This window comes from Anomaloglossus baeobatrachus, chromosome 2 (genome assembly GCF_048569485.1).
Source record: "Anomaloglossus baeobatrachus isolate aAnoBae1 chromosome 2, aAnoBae1.hap1, whole genome shotgun sequence".
Classification (NCBI taxonomy): domain Eukaryota; kingdom Metazoa; phylum Chordata; class Amphibia; order Anura; family Aromobatidae; genus Anomaloglossus; species Anomaloglossus baeobatrachus.
In genome coordinates, this window is record NC_134354.1 from 609,460,366 (window position 1) to 609,477,754 (window position 17,389).

The following is a 17,389-nucleotide window of genomic DNA, read 5'->3' on the forward strand; positions in this document are numbered from 1 at the left end:
CAACTTCAACTTCCACTGAACTCAACTGTCTTGTTTCCACCCCTGACACCTCAGGACCCCTAGGTGGGCGTTCTTATCCACCTGATCCCACCCACTGGTGTGTTTTTATTATCATGAGGGGGTGGCTTTAATGGCTGTGTGTTGTACCTGGGTGTCGGTTTTGGTGGTAACCAGGAGGGTGGACACTTTTCTGACTACCTGGTTTTGTCAGGGCATCACATTATTGCGCCCTTTCCAGCCTAAAAATACCAGCTCAGAGCCACCCCAGAAGTGGAACACCACATTAGATGCGGCAATTTTAGTGCTTTGGCTCAGCTCTTCCCGAGTGACCTGGTGTGGTGGCAGTCAGGGTAATGGTTTTTTTGGCGTTGTCTGTTGTGTGGTGTTAGCATTCAGCCCTGGTGTTCATAATGGAGAGGTATCTATCAGACACCCCCATTGTTAACTTAGTAAGTAAAGAGAAAAAAACGCACACAAATAGTTTACTAAAAAAATATTTCCCAACACATTTTTCCTGATTCACAATTAAAAAAAAAAAAACATCTAGGTCCGCCATAGTCCAGGGATTCCGCCATAGTCCACTAATGGAAAGCTGAAAGACACAGAGAGAAATGAAAAAAAAGACACTGTCTGTCATTCACCAATTTATTAGAAAGCAAAATTCCCAAGTCCAACATAGCCCAGCACTTCCCACAACGTTCCTCGATTACATATATCAAAAGCTATGGAGCTTCAGTAAGAGGCTCCATAGACTTTGAGTAGCAGCCATTCCCCAGCTCACACTGTGACCACAGGAATGAGCGATGTCCTCAGGAATGTCATCGCTCATCATTGTGATGAGCGGTGACAAATCTGCTCTCAAAGACGCATAAAAAAAGTTATAAAAATGCAACGTGTGCACACAGCTTTTGAGTGCAAATAGTGCAACATTTTGAAACCAAATTGCAAATGTGATTTTTAGCTCCAATTAAATGCAGTCAATTTTTTTTTAAAAAAAATAACCCCTAAGGTGGATAAACTTTTGAATGCCTCACTATACCGAGATGTTTTAGATTGAATGCTTACAATTTTGTTGGAGCAGTTTGAGGAAGGCCTTTTCTCTGTTCCAGTACTGCAGTGCACAAATCAACGTCCATAAAGAATTAATTGGGTGAATTTTGTATGGAAATACTCGAGTGGCACAGAATCCTGATAGTCTTTGAGAATGGAGATTGTGAGCAATATCCTCTCATCCAACATCATTGTCTGACCTCACAAATGTTATGCATTTGCAATTGGCAAAAACTTGCATACACCTCCAAAATCTTGTAGTACCGTATTTTTTGCTTTATAACACGCACCGGATTATAAGACGCTCCGCAAATTTAGACATAAAAAAAGGTAAAAAAATAAAAATGGGGTCCGTCTTATACTCCAGTGTTCTCTTACCAGAGGGGGGCAGCAGTGGTGGTGAAGTGGGGTCACAGGAGGCAGAGGTTGTGCTGGCGGGGGGGTCCGTGGTGACAGGCACGGCGGGGTCCGTGGTGACAGGCGTGGCGGGGTTCCGTGGTGGCGGCAGCGGGTGAGTGGTGCAGCAGGCCGGTGCGGTGAGTGTCCCAGTGTCCGCGTTCCCAGTTCAAATGATGGCGTTTGAAGCGGCGCATGTGCAGATGGAGCACTCATCCAAGGGTTCCATCTGAGCACGCGCTGACTCCTGGAGCGGCGCATGCGCAGATGGAGCTCTTATCCAAGAGCTCCATCTGTGCACGCGCCCACTCCCGGCGCCATCATTTGAAACTGAGACCGCGGACACACTGGGAAACCTGCTGCACAGCCACCTGCGCGCACAGAGTGGCAGCGAGCAATATGCCTGTCCACCCGCACAGAGAGGCAGCCGGCACTGACAGGCATCCGGCTGCTGCCCTCACGCAGGCACTCGGCTGCCGCCCGCACGCAGCCTCAGGTACCCGGCTGCCACTCGCACGCAAGCACAGGTACCCGGCCGCTTGCACGCAGCCACAGGCACCCGGCCGCCCGATCGCCGCACAGACAGGACCCAACGTAAAGCTATATTCGGATTTTAAGACGCACTCCTCATTTTCCTCTTAAATTTTTGGGAGGAAAAGTGCATTTTATAATCCAAAAAATACAGTAAGTCTTCCAAAAAAAAGTGTAAGCTATTGTAACTGCAAAGGGGAGACACCACCATTTCACAGCCTGTGGATTGGGAATGTGGTGTTAAATTGCCTGTACGTCTGTCCATATAGTGTACGTATGTATGTGTATATACGTACACATACAAAACAGTTTGTGATATACACATTCTCTTAGAAGTATATTTAGCTAGTCTGTTACTTTGTAGACTTTTTCTTCTTTAAGCATGGCCAAAGCAGCATATCGATCCTACACAATGATTTCATGATAGTAACGATTTCTTCCAGGTTCTTAGTTGGCAATAAATTTTGCTAACTCATTATTTCCCTAACGCTTGGGTTACACAGTCTCCTATTGAGCATGCATCAATATCTTCAACACTTTAGCCACAAGAAAAACAAATAGCCTGAACCTTTGTTAACCCTTTTTCCTATTGAGGAAAAGGGATAATCTTACTGTTCTACTTGTGCTAGTGGTAAAGTAAGAGCATATATCAAAATATTTGGTAAAACAAGTAATGTGTTGATTTTTAAATAATCTTACCATTTGCTATGATAGGTGAAAAGTGCACATATTAAAAAAAGGATCCTCAGTACATTAATCATTATATAGGAAACACATCTTTTGTTTTTTCTTTTATTATCAGTTGTATGGCCCAACTGGGCACTGAAAACCAGGGAGAATGCCACCATAAGCTATATAGGTTATAGGTATAGGTTAACAATATGTATTAGGGAGCCTAATATCTATCTCTCTAATGAATACCGAATATATGAACGGTGATAAACCTTCTTGTTCTCCTTTAGGAAGTATGTGGTTTACACCGTGCAACAGATTTCTTTATGAAGGTCAGGGAAATTATACTAATGTTTCTCTACAATATGAACCTATAAAGTACAGTTATTACTTACCAAAGGGTCTGCAGTGTGTCACGGTTTCTTCTGAATCCACCATATCTATTTGGATACACCACATAATGAAGACAATTGATGCTTCACAACCCCTTTTTATTTACATGGGACCAGCCGGTCTCATTCCAAGATGCCGGTCATAGTGCCCACAGCGTTATTTTTTTCCAATACAACATGGGAGAATCTGATCCAGCTCAAGGGTTAATTTACGTAGATCAACCAGTGGCAAGGCTCGACCTCCGTTAACTTAACCTTCACTGATTGGAGGTCGGGCTAAAGTAGTAAATGATGCGCACTGAGTGGTCTGTGATAGATCTGTTCTATATATATAGTTCTATTTACATAGGACAAGGCACCGCGGAGAACAATGATCCTTTGCGTTGCACAACAGATCATTTCACTCAATTAATGAGCATTTTGTTTGTTTAATAGGCAATTGGCAACCTTGTTTTTACAGCAAGATAATTGTAAAACGAATGTTTTTAACAATTGTCATTCATGATTGTCTTGCAGTGTAAATGTAAATGCAGCTTAATTTGAGCCCATAAGACATTTTGTTTCCCCTAAAATTAACACAGTGTCTTGTATTATTATCCAAAAGATGGGTTTATATTCAGGGGATATCTTATAATTTATATTGGTGTTAGTGATTAGGTAATCATTTAATGAAAAATGAATATTCACTCTTTCTTTGCCCATAAATTCACCCACCCCTCTGCTGGCATCAGTTATTGGAACTTATGCTAATGAAATATTGAATATTCACCCTTTTCTCACCCAGTGTCTATGCCGGGTGTCAGTGATTCACTCAGCCAGTCATATTAGTGCCTAAGAATCGCAGCGCAGTATTCACACTGGCCGAGAGCTCTTCTGACCTGAGTGTGCCAGCATCTTTTTTTATGCAGCTGTCATGCTCAGGAGAAGAGAGCCCTCGGCCATTGCGAGCATTGTGCTGCAATCCTTCAGCAGTAATATTATAGTCTGAGTGAATCACTGATGCCAGCAGAGCGCTGGGTGGGGAGAGGGTGAATATTCATTATTTAATAAAAACAAGTTCTGGTTTTACCCTCAGACCTCTGCTTCTATTAATAACTTAATCACCATATGGACTTAAATAAATAATGTTTATTTCATCTGGAAACATCTGGCTGCATTGTGAACATGCACCTATCACATGACAGAAGTGACATACCTGGAAGGAGCCCATACAGTCTAGCATCTACCATGCCGGTAGAGAGGTGGGCAGGAAAAGGGGTAAATATTCATTTCATTAACTAGCCAGCATATGACTATAAAATTCCTGGACTTAAGACAACGTACACCAATAAAAGTTACATATCCCGAAAGGGCTGCTCAAGCCCTATTCTAGGATACTATTAGTATGAAGATTCACAACTAGGGCTTTTTTTTTTTTGCATAGGGCTTATATTTTAAGCATACTCAAAATAGGATGAAAAATCTTGCTATCGCTCATTTTCAGGGTGGGTTTTATTTTCTGGGAAACATAGTGGATAACTATTGGGTAAGTGCTACTATCTCTGCCATAAACCTATATATTTGGCCTGACTGAGCATTTATTTGTTTTCCATGGTGAAAGTAGAGTAAGAAAATTGATAATTTTGATTGCAGTGTAGTAACTTTATGTAACTGTAAATGTATAGAGAACCTCTTTTACAGCCATTTGGACACTGAATGATACAACCCATTTTGCCACTAAGAGTTGACAGCTCAAACGGCAGTGAGGTTCATTGTTATCTATAGTATATATCGGTAGCACAGTCAAACCATAACCCTGCTTTAGGTTCAGCCTTCACAAAAAAATCCTTTTTAACGATAATGGCTTTACTTCCAATCTCGGCAATCCTGTATCTCTCTCGTTGTACTGATCTTTAACTTTGAACTTGCATTAGCTAGAGAACATTTGGATTGTACGGGGATTACTAATTCTTTTAAGGCTGGTAAAATACGCATTACAGCCTATGCTGTACAGTCGTCAAATATTTGAAAGTAAGCTTCTGTACGCCACGAGAAAGGAATTGTATGTTAGCGGGCTTTACAGTATCCTGTGATCCCCGTTGGAATCGCTCTGTTCTCTGCTCAAACGCAGTGAAGCATCTTACATGGTTTTAAAGCCCCGAACACGTGTTGACAAAGTGCACCTTGCTGCTCTGTTACAATATATTAGAATTATACGACTGTAACCGATGCCTATTTTTATTTTAATTATGTAAATTAAAATCATCTGCCAAATGCTCCTGTTATCTCCAAGAGTAGTTACAGCAAAAGAGGCATGAAATCTGATCCCACAAGCTACATTCTAATCTGAAGACGGCATTATCAACCCTTTTTGCCTAATTTCCTTAAATAATACTTTGCCTCACTCTTTAGCCATAGTTAATTTCATTACCTATTATTTTAGACAATTAGAACCAGATGCTATAAAGTTGCATTGTTTTACAATACTGGAATTATGATTAGCGCCAAAGAGTGAAAAATGTTGACTTTCTTTTTTTTTTCAAACTCTTTTGGAAATGTGAATTGTTTTGATAAAGCCCTTCAAGTCATTTTGGCTACTGGAAAGCATCATAGCCTCATTTTTGGCTTATTGCAAACACAATATATAGCTAGATATATGCTATTAGTTTTTGCATCTATATTTGAAAATGATTTAAATACTGCTGCATCCATAGTTTACGCCGAGACTTTGGTGTTTTTGGTCTATAAAAAGGATCAAAATAGCGCTTGTTGCAGTTTTTTGGGGGTTTTTTTTGAACTGTACATGAAAAAATTCTTCTGTAAATAGATTCTTTTTCTTGTATTAGCACTGTATTTCGTTCCCTAACATGATATTCAATGACCATTGCCCAGCGTCATCATCGTCAGTGATGCGTATACTTGTGTCCGTTGCACCGCCTTCGAATGTCAGGCATAGGGTCAGTGCACATGATCAGACGTCCCTGGCACGGTTAGTCATGCACACTACACCAGTTTGAAGCCGGGACGCTTATACTCGGATTCATAGTGCGCATAACCGGTAGTCCGGGAATCATGCACACTGTGCCAAAATCCAGCTTTGGTCGCGGTGGCAGCAGAGCTGTGAGTGGCCATGCCTCTGACACTTAATATTCATTAGCACACCCACAGGGGGCTGTTTACATGCTAAGAGGGCCGACTTGCCAAGGAAACTAATGCCCTTGCGGCCAGTCCTTGCGCTCATTAGCATCTCATAAAGTATCTTTAGAAATACTTTTTCTGAAGATCTCTTTATCTATGCTACTAGTTGCTGGGACTGCTAGGCAGGCATTAGCAATATGCACCCAAAACTGCTCATGGTTCTGGGTGCATATTGCACCTGACAGGTTCCCTTTAAATGCTGACCATAGTCACTTCATGATGTAATAATTCTGGAACACGTCAACAAATCCCAGTGATTCTTATTGTTTTTTTGCGTTTTTTGGGGGGGAAATGTAGTACTTCATTTTAGTGGTAAATTAATGGCAACATTTTGTATGTTTGATTATTTGTGAAAACCTTGTAAATTTGGCAAAAATGTTGCAATTTTCAAACTTTGAATTTTTATGCCCTGGAGGCTACATTCACACAACTGTTCCGTTTTTGCAGTCCGCAAAAAGTGATCCTGTTTTTCCACGGATCTGTGTGGCATCCATATGACAACCGCATCCGGCACGTTCCTTTCCGTATGCGATCCGTGAGTCATCCGTGTGACTTCCGTTTTTTTGCGGACCGCAAAAAAAAATTGAAAGACAGTTACATGCAGTCCAGGGTATCTGTCCAAATGCTGGTTCCCATATAAGCTCTATGGGCAACAGAATCCGGTGCAAAGGGGTAGGAGCAACTGATCACTGGCACAGCTGTCTCACTGTTCCGCGACAGCTCTTTGTTCTTCCCAAGCTGGCCACTCATTAGGCTCATTTTATATTCACTGCTTCCCTGCTCACCGACGTCTGTGATTAATAGCAGTCAGAAACGCCCCCACACTGAGTGACAGCTGTCTCACTGCAACCAATCACAGCCGCCAGTGGGCGGGTCTATATCGTACAGTACAATAAATAAATAATTTTAAAAAAATGGTGTGCAGTCCTCCCCCCAATTTTGAAATCAGGCAAGATAAAACCTCACAGCTGCTGGCTGGTATTCTCAGGCTGGGGAGACCCACGTTATTGGGAACTCCCCAGCATAAAAATATCAGCCAGCAGCCAGCCGGAATTGCCGTATCTATTAGATCCGAAAATCCTGGGACTTTACCCGGCTTATCTCAAATGCCCTGGTGCGCTGGCAAACTGGGTAATATATGCGGTTTATACCAGCTGTGTAATGTCACCTGGTGTCAAGCCCTGGGGTTTGTGATGTCACGGCGTCTATCAGATACCAGACATCACTAACCCAGTCAGTAATAAAAAAAAGAAAATAGACAACAAATTTTTAGTTGAAAAAACACTCCCCAACACATTCCCTCTTTCACCAATTTATTGAAAAGAAAAATCAAATCCGGGTTCGGCGTAATCCAAGAAGGGAGTCCAACGACGATCCATACTCACTGTTCCCAGGAGGTGAAGAACAGAATGTTCCCCATTGGCTGGGAGAGCAGTGCAGTGACCTGAACTAACATCATTAGGTCAGGCCAGGTCACTGCAGGGCAAGACGGGGCGCTGACTTCATGAGGTTAGCTAGGTACATTACCTGCGAGGATGAACGCCGCTGCACTCCTGACGTCAGCGCTCGTCACTGACTTCCATTCTGTCGTGTTCACAAGCGTAGTATAGCGGGAGCCCGTGATGTCACCGCTAGTCACAGTCTTGTGCCGCCCGCGAGACTTGATGTGAGAACGCGGCGGTCATGAAAGTAAGTGACGAGCACTGATGTCAGGAGTGTAGGACTTCATCACCGCAGATTATGAACTTTACTAACCTCCTAATGTCGGCGCTTGTCATCCTGACAGCTGTCCGCACTGCTGTGCGCGCATATGCGGACATGCTGCAGTGCAGGAAGATGCTGACACACTGCTCTGCAAGCAGCTGTGGGGCTGGCAAAGGACCGGGACACAGACTGCAGGGGCACCTAACGGAAGTCACACGGAAGTGCTTCCATGCGGCTTCCGGGGATTTTGCGGCCCATTGACTTGTATTGAGTCATGGTCCGTTATTACGGAACAGAATAGGACATGTTCCGTAATAACGGAACGGACATCCGGCATCTGTGGGGGTTTTTTTGGAACTGATGCACACGGAAGTGCTTCAGTGTGCCATCTGATACTACACAAAAGACATTGAAAAAATGATCTTGTCAGTAGGTCCGCAGAAAAACAGGAACTGAACAGGACAGACGGAACAGTTATCTGAATGAGCCCTAAACCAGAGAGCTATGCCATGAAAATGGTTAATAATAAATAACATTTCTCATATGTCTACTTTGCATTAGCACCATTTTTGAAATATATTATTTGTTACAAGGGTTAAAAGTATATCAGCATTTTCTCATTTTTCCAACAAAATTTACAAAACCATTTTTTTTTCTGTGACTACATCACTTTTGAAGTAACTTTGAGAGGACTATGTGAAAGAAAATATCCAAAAGTGACACCATTCTGAAAACTGCACCCCTCAAAGTGCTCAAAACCAAATCCAATAAGCTTATTAACCCCTCAGGTGCTTCACAGGAACTAAAGCAATGTGGAAGGAAAAATGAAAATTTCACTTTCCCCCACAAAAATGTTACTTTAGCCCCAAATTTTGCATTTCACAAGTGTAACAGTAGAAAATGCACTATACAATTTGTTGTGCAATTTCACCTGACTACACGGTATACAGTGGTGGAAAACTACTGTTTGGGCACACGACAGGGCTCAGAAGGGAAGAAGCACCATTTGACTTTTTGAAAGCAAAATCCGCTGGAAACAGTAGCGGATGGCATGTTGCGTTTGGAGAGCCCCAGATGTGCCAAAACAGTGGAAACTTCACACCTCAAGGAATTTATCTGGATGTGTGATAAGCACCTTGAGCTCTCAGGTGCTTCACAGAATTTTATAACATAGAGTCTAGAAAATAAAAGCATCATATTTTAGCCCAAACCTTTGCATTTTCACAAGGGTACCAGTGGACAATGAACCATACAACTTGTTGTGCAATTTCTCCTGAGTACACAGATGCCCCATGTGTAATGGAAAACTACTGTTTGGGCAGATGGCAGTGCTTGGAAGGAAAGAAGCACCATTTGAATTTTGGGGCGCCATGTTGTCTGGAATAGATTGCAAACACCATGTCACATTTTAAGATTCCTTAACTTGCCAAAACAGCTGAACTCCACCCCCCACCCCACCCACACACAAGTGAACCCATTCTGGAAACTACACTTCTCAAGGAATTTATCTAGGGGTGTAGTCACAATTTTAACCCTAAAGTGTTTCACAGAATTGTAGATCATTGGGTTGTGGAAATTAAGAAATACTTTTTTTTTCCGGCTAAAATGTTGCTTTAGCCCCAAAGTTTGAATTTTCAAAAAGGGTAACAGGAAAAATTGGACCATACAATTTGTTACACAATTTCTCCTGAGTTTGCTAATACCCATATGTGGTAAAAACTACTTTTGAAGCACATTGCAAAACACAGAAGGGAAGGAACGCAATATTAGCATTCAGATTTAGGTGAAATAGTTTGGGGGTGCCATGTCATATTGGTAGAACCCCTAATATGTTGGAAAAGCAGATCCATATAAGTGACCTTTTTTTACAAACTACACCACCCCTTAATGAATTCATGTTGGGATGCATTGAGCATATTGTTACTACAGTTAAGTCACAAAATTTTATACTATTGATCGGGTAAGAAAAAAAAAAACTAAATTTTTACCACTAAAATGTTGCTTTAGCGCCAGATTTTACACAAGGAAAATAGCTAAAACATTCAATACTTGTGTTACACAATTTGTACTGACCATGGCAATACCCTACATGTGACTGTACAGTACGGTTTAGCTGCATCGCAGGCCTCTGGAGGGAATAAGCGCCATTTGACTTTGGGAGGACAGATTTTCCCTCAATAGTTTGCAGACTCCAGTTGTAGAGCCCCCTAAGTACCGTAAAGCAGAAGTCGCCTCAAGGGACCTCATTTTGTCTTTGGAAAAAAACATTAAGTCAAATGCAGTGAATGTTTCAGAATTTCAAATTGCAAATAAGCCCTTTTCCGTTCCCTGTAGATTGTAGTGCCTGTACATGGTGCTCAGCTCGTGCTTATACAGACACACATCTCATACATTAAGCGGGTTTTACACACTACAATAATGCCAAACGCGGATGTGAAGTGTGGCTTAGGCACATTGTGATGCTCAGAAGAGAGAGGGCATTTGAATTTGGGAGTGCAGATTTTGCAATTTTTTTTGGCGGGGGGGAGAAATGGTGGTGATCCATAGCGCTTTTCTAAAGCTTTTGTACTACTTGTAATGTGGAAGCCCCCTGTATTTCCGTTAACAAATGGCGAACCTAAGTGGGGACTTGTCTTTTTTGTGGCGAGTGGAATGCTGTTGGAAACATCTTGTGGTACAGAACATTTTGGATCATTTCACATTTATCCCGTGCTCTATGATGAGCACTTATATTGGGGTTTCCGTCTACATTTCCAAAATACGTGATTCAAATGCAACCCATGGCGGATCCATGGACTATAATTCCTAGAACTACTTAATTGACAATAATTGTGCAGTGTAAATGTAGTGTCCCGGAACTGGAGATTACATTTATGTGTGTTTTGTCTATTTATATGGCTTTAATACTGAAAGATGTGCACTGTTTTGTATATGATATGGAACACATAGGTAGAGTAAAAGATAACACTTCTCACCTAGTTGCCAGGAGAATGGCTTTGGTGGGTGAAGTTTAGTGCACAAAAGTTCCAACAGTGAGTTTTGCAAGTCAGAGTTCCAGCATAGTTTGGACGGAAAGCAGCAAGACGACATGTAGGTTTTTGCTCTCCCTTTTCCAGCGGGCAGTATGCAGGACAGAAAAACCTGAAGAAAGTTCAAGACAGCAATTGACTAGGACTTTATGGAATTGCAGGAATACCCTCGTTCCATAAAAGAATGGGGGGAAGAAAGTCCAGCATTAGTATCTCCGGTTGTATTACAGTTTAAAAGTCCATTTTCTTAAAGATTGTTAAAAACATGTATGAGAAATTGAAAAATATATGTGGCTCTAAGTCCCAATGCCTCAATTACGTGTTTCAAACAACGTTCTTAGTCATATTGTTGTTCAAAAAGCGGAACTGAGGAACCGGGACTTAGAACCACATGTATTTTTCTGTTTCCTATACATGTTTTTAATGATCTTCTAATAAAATGGACTTTTAAAATTTCAATGCAATCGGAGATGCTGATGCTGGACTTTTTCCCCCCACATTCTACTGGACCTGGACAGCCAAACTCTCTTACATCACCGTCTGGTTTAAAGACTTTTCTGCACTTCATATGGTGAGCTGGATAATCTATTACTTTTACAAACTTCGTTCCCTAGAATACACCCAGCTTACGGAAATGGTGTGCTGTACACCCATCTGTACATCCATCTCCGCTGCATCGGAGCACTGAGTCCTGAAGGAAGTCCCTAATTGGGAAGGAGGTAAAATAATAGCTTGCACAATATGAACGTTAGAGGGAACAATGTAGAGGTCCTCTGGGAAATACATCTATAGTAGGATGGAGTAAATCACCCTCCATTGTGTCAGCACTGGACGTCAGGATACATTTTGAATGGACTTGCTGAATAACACACCTCACATATGTGTTTTTTGAATCTGCTGCTATAAGCCTGTATTACGGAACCTGCCGTGTTTGTGGTACAATGTTACTGTACTGCCACTTCTTGCTGCTGTGGTATAAAAGTTGCATCTGGTTTACTATATGACATCAGCTTGCTGACTCCTGTCTCCTCCTACCACACTAACACCATGGGGAATGCCACTGAACACCACAACCAGAGGGGACAATAAAAATAGCGTTAACCCCTGTACATTCAGAGACTGTGTGCCTTATCCACTGCATCGGTGCACCTGGCATGACTACTACCATTCTCACCCCACTGAAGATCCGACACTGCCCGGTGTACTATTTGTCCTGCACACTGCCGATCAGTCTACAAATGAGCAAAACACTTGATTTTGAGGTGAAATGAGCTTGTACAATGGATCATCATAATTGACAGCGCATCATCCTGTGCTATCTAGACTTTCACTCCCAAGAACAATGGTAGGTAGTCTATGTGCACTGAACAAATTATAGATCTGTCAGGGCACATCTGAAGCAGGCCAGGCTGGTGTAAACCTGGCTATTTTATGACTGCTAATCAGAAAACTAGTATCTAATCAGCAGTCATTTAGGGTACCTTCACACTTTAGCGATGCAGCAGCGATCCGACCAGCGATCTGACCTGGTCAGGATCGCTGCTGCATCGCTACATGGTCGCTGGTGAGCTGTCAAACAGGCAGATCTCACCAGCGACCAGTGACCAGCCCCCAGCCAGCAGCGACGTGCAAGCGACGCTGCGCTTGCACGTAGCCGGCGTCTGGAAGCTGCGGACACTGGTAACTAAGGTAAACATCGGGTATGGTTACCCGATGTTTACCTTAGTTACCAGTGCACACCGCTTCGCTTAGCGTGTGCAGGGAGCAGGAGCCGGCACTGGCAGCGTGAGAGCTGCGGAGGCTGGTAACGAACGTAAATATCGGGTAACCACCTTGGTTACCCGATGTTTACCTTGGTTACAGCTTACCGCAGGCTGTCACATGCCGGCTCCTGCTCCCTGCACATTCAGGATTATTGCTCTCTCGCTGTCACACACAGCGATGTGTGCTTATCAGCGGGAGAGCAACAATAAAAAAAATGAACCAGGGCTGTGTGTAACGAGCAGCGATCTCACAGCAGGGGCCAGATCGCTGCTCAGTGTCACACACAGCGAGATCGCTAATGAGGTCACAAAAACCGTGACTCAGCAGTGATCTCGCTGTGTGTGAAGCACCCCTTAGTGTCGGCAGTCATCCAGTGTAAATTGACTTTTATCCTGAGTTGACTACTCCTGTAACTTGCATTGAGGTTTAAAGGCCCCTTTACACACTGCAACATCGCTAGCGATATCGCTGTAACCTCACCGGTTTTGTGACGTAATAGCGACCTCCTCAGCGACATTGCAGTGTGTGACACGCATCAGCGACCTGGCCCCCGCTGTGAGGTCGCTGATCGCTACAAGTCGTTCAGGACCATTCTTTGGTCCTTTGTTTCCCACTGCGCAGCATGTATTGGTGGGATTGACACAGTTACAACGACATAGTTAGCGACCCAGCCCATAGGCGTGCTAGCGTTCCCTTTCCAGCGAGGTCATTCTGCAGGTCCGTATCGCTGCTGCGTCGTTTGCCAGATCTGCCTGTTTGACAGCTCACCTGCGACTGTTAGAGCCTTTCCAGCGATTCTGGCCAGGTCGAGATCGCTGGTGGGATCGCTAGAAAGTCTGTGTGTAAAGGGGCCTTAAAACTACAGCTTTCCATGTAGACCTGATACTGGAGATTCAGCGATTGCAGAAATTATTCCTCTTGAGATTGTAGCTAGACTGTTCAGAGCCTTCTTACAACTAAACAGTCTGTTTTATTTACTTACAATAATTAAAATACCCCTTATTAGTTTTCTAATTGAAATGTTAGTTTCTCATTTGTAAGCAAAGATAAGCCTTCCGAGCCCTTTCAGGTGACTAGAAAGTCGTTGTGAACAAGGTTTCTGAACAGAGCACCGTGGCTAGAGATAAGGCTTGTGTCCTTGCTTACATGTAATAAAATAAAGGCATTTTGGTAATTGGAACAAATGTTAAATTGTAAGATCTGAGGGAAGGGGACGAGCTTCGGTAAACGATGCACAGATGGTTGGTTTTTTTCTGTGTATTGATTTGCTATGATCTCATGTGGTGCACTGGAAAGTTTCTCTCTATTGTTTGTTTCCATAGTCGTGCCACACTTTATTAAAAAGTAAGCAGCAAGCTGTCCTGCTCTTTACACAGATTTGTATAAAATAACACTAGACATTCGCAAAGTAATCTGCGTTGTTAAGGTAACTCTCCGGCATTACTATATAATAAATGTAATGCACATTGTGACACTGTGCTCTTTCTTCACCTGAAGACAAATAGATCTGGCACGTGGCAGAATTTCCAATGACTCAGGAGCTTTTTAAATGTACCCATTAGTGTAAAGCCTTTGTAGCGCGGGAAGAAAAGCAATAGCTCTAAATCTTCATTAATTTTCAGATTGATTTTAAATACAGTATCGTGTCCCCCTATCATTCAGACTCTTAATTAATGAGATTTAATTTTCTTTCTCTGTAGCAAGCAACAAAAGAGAATTTCAGACGAAGAGAGGCCGAAGAAAAACAAAAGCGAGTCAGGCTGGCGAAGGAAATGGCAGAGAAGGAGAAAGAAGAAAGGCAGAAGAAGAAGAAACGTCTCCTGGAAAAGAACAGAGGTGCGTAGTGTCTGTAGCCACAGATGAAGTAAGAAAGTGTCCTACCACTTATTAAAGGTGCACGTGGTAAGATGTTAATCTAATTCCTTGCACAGATGAACTTGTAATGAACGAATCTGTGATATTCGCTGGTAGAGTTAGTGAAGGACAGGGTAGCGCTGTCTCCACTGGCAGTCAAGTAGTGCATGGCGGCACGGGCTGGGAGTAAGGAGCACTGTAAGTGCACTTGTAAGCTTAATTTGTATATGTATAAAGTTCGACGCTCTGCTCTACGGGTCACAAGATAGTGCCGAAATGTGTATTGATTCTAGTGCTTCACACTGCCCTATCTGATTTCACCCCGCACAGCTCCTGCTGTCCAAGTGATTATCCAGAAGTACCGGTACAGTCAGTTGCAGCAACACCTTGGCAAATAGGGTGTACCTGTATATCCAAACTTGGGAAGGTGTTAAATATGATTTTGTTTCTTCTCAATTTCATTCCAGCTGTTTGTAACATGAAAGCAGTAGTAGTATGGAGAAAATGATACAGCAGTACTGAGCAATATAGATGTGAATTTATAGTTATTAAATAGATTGAAAAATGGCATTGGTCCATCATGTTCACTCTTTTGAATAATTTCAGTTCTTGGTTTAGATAAATGACAATTGAGGCTGGGTCCCCTTTATCAGGATTATCAGCAATTTGGATGCAACTTATTCCGCTATGTTCAAAATACTTTGTTATACAGTGGAAGCACAGTGGATGGATTTCTAAAAATCCCACGCCCACTGTGCTTCTTTTTTCTGCAGCTTAAAGCATCTCAATCTATGCTTGTGGAGACATGAGTGTTCTCAGCAGGGAGAACACAGAGAAAATCAGCAGCGCCCAGAACCCTGATAGTTGGAGCAGACTGCTGCATTCTGCGGAGAACACACACGTCTCGCAGGAGGGATAACAATGCGTCCAGAACGCAATGTCTCCGGATCTTGGGGACATGCCCTTAGGAGGATCAGCATGATCTTTGTGTCTCCCTCTGCTCGTTTTCTCGCTCTGCTCCTCCTCCTGCCACCCCTCTCCATAGACTACAATAGGAGGTGTAACCTGACACCTCAGTGTAGAGACAGTCTGTTTTGTCTTGAGTAAAGCTAAACTGAGCTGTTTTGGTTTTTTTTTTTATAGTGGGTGATGATTTGAGGATGAAGGGGAAAAAGTGGCTCATAAGTGGAGAAAGAATCAGATTTCTTTGAGAAATCTTACCTAATATCTTTTATTTTCCTGTTCTATTGATTTATACAGAGTTTGATAAAAGTTTAGTACCCATTTAATTCCTTCACGACTGGCCTATTTTAAGTCTTTATGGCAAAGCTATTTTTTTCCTGCAATTAAGGTACCATAGCTATTTCATTTCTCTGTTGACACAGCCATATGGGGGCTTTTTTGTGGGATGTGTTGTGTGTTCACCATTTTTGGATACGCATAATGTATTAATTAAAGGGGTTGTGTGAGACTTTAATTGAAATAGGATTGATTGAAATAAGAGGCATGTATGCAATACTCAGCCGCAGCAGCTATACTGTTGATGGGTTTCTACTGTACACTGCTTAGTATTTGCTGCACCAGGAACAGCTGATTGGCGGGTGTGTTGCATGTTGCACCCCCACTGATCAGACATTATCCTAAGAATAGGTCACCATTGTTAAAGTCCCGGACACCCCCTTTAACGTCTATTACCTCTTTTTAGAGAGGATGTAAAAAGATAGAATTTGAAATGTAGAACACAGATAATTCCATGACATTCCATTTGTGCCATAAATAATTTTCTTGTTTTATTCCACAGGTCAGTACAATTTTAGATGATTCTGAATTTTTAGTTTTCTTCTATGTTTCACTACTTCTACAAAATTATGCAGGTTTTTTTCTATTACGGTTCAAGCTGTACATGGAACTGTAAATGGGGATTTTTGACATTTACTTGCACAATTTGGGGGTTCACCTTGCAGAAACCAGAAATCCGCTTTGACTACTCTATTCTGAAGATTGCTCAGACTCCCTGCTATTGTACTGCAGACAATCAGGAGGTTAAGGCATATCCTACTGACACATATGTACCTATTTACAAATAATTGTTTGGCATATTGAGCCTTAGGAAAACAAAGGAGCATACCCACTACAATACCAAATAAGTGAGTGGTCGCACTCCATAATAATAATTTTATTCATTTATATAGCGCTATTAATTCCACAGCGCTTTACATACATTGGCAACACTGTCCCCATTGGGGCTCACAATCTAGAGTCCCTTTCTGTATGTCTTTGGAGTGTGGGAGGAAACCCACGCAAACACTGGGAGAACATACAAACTCCTTGCAGATGGTGTCCTTGATAGGATTTGAACCCAGGACCCCAGCGCTGCAAGGCTGCAGTGCTAACCACTGAGCCACCGTGCCGCCCTTATAATGTGTGTTGATTCGCCATGCTAGTGCCTTAACAATCCCGTTCATTCATTTTTTTTGTATTGTCACTGGTTCCTTACGAACCATACAAAAAGGTTAACTTGGTAAAGATGTTTATGCAGATTTAACATTGATGGCATATTGCTATGATTTACCATTAATGTAAGAGGTTAACATGTAAAGTCTTGAGCCCATGCAATCATTAGCATGTAGTCTGTGGCCATCACAGCAGATTGGCATTCTTACAGACACATTCTCATTTAGGCACGGTTTTCGGCACATCCACACTTGAACCGTATCAGTGTTCTGCTGTTTTAGGGCTTTATCATTTGTTAGATCGGAATTTATTTTGAGCTTTGTAATTTTAGTTCTACTCAAAGACCACCTTCTGTATAGCGTCTCA

General features: G+C 42.3%; 1 protein-coding gene across 2 annotated transcripts in view; it reads left to right on the plus strand.

Annotated features, from left to right (window-relative positions):
• Window positions 1-17,389, plus strand: part of DIAPH3 (diaphanous related formin 3) — a 979,498-nt gene that overhangs the window by 727,771 nt on the left and 234,338 nt on the right. For both annotated transcript variants that reach the window (XM_075336836.1, XM_075336837.1), the window contains exon 25: window positions 14,416-14,551. In XM_075336836.1, the coding sequence (XP_075192951.1) occupies window positions 14,416-14,551 (136 nt within the window). The remainder of the gene's footprint in view (window positions 1-14,415; window positions 14,552-17,389) is intronic.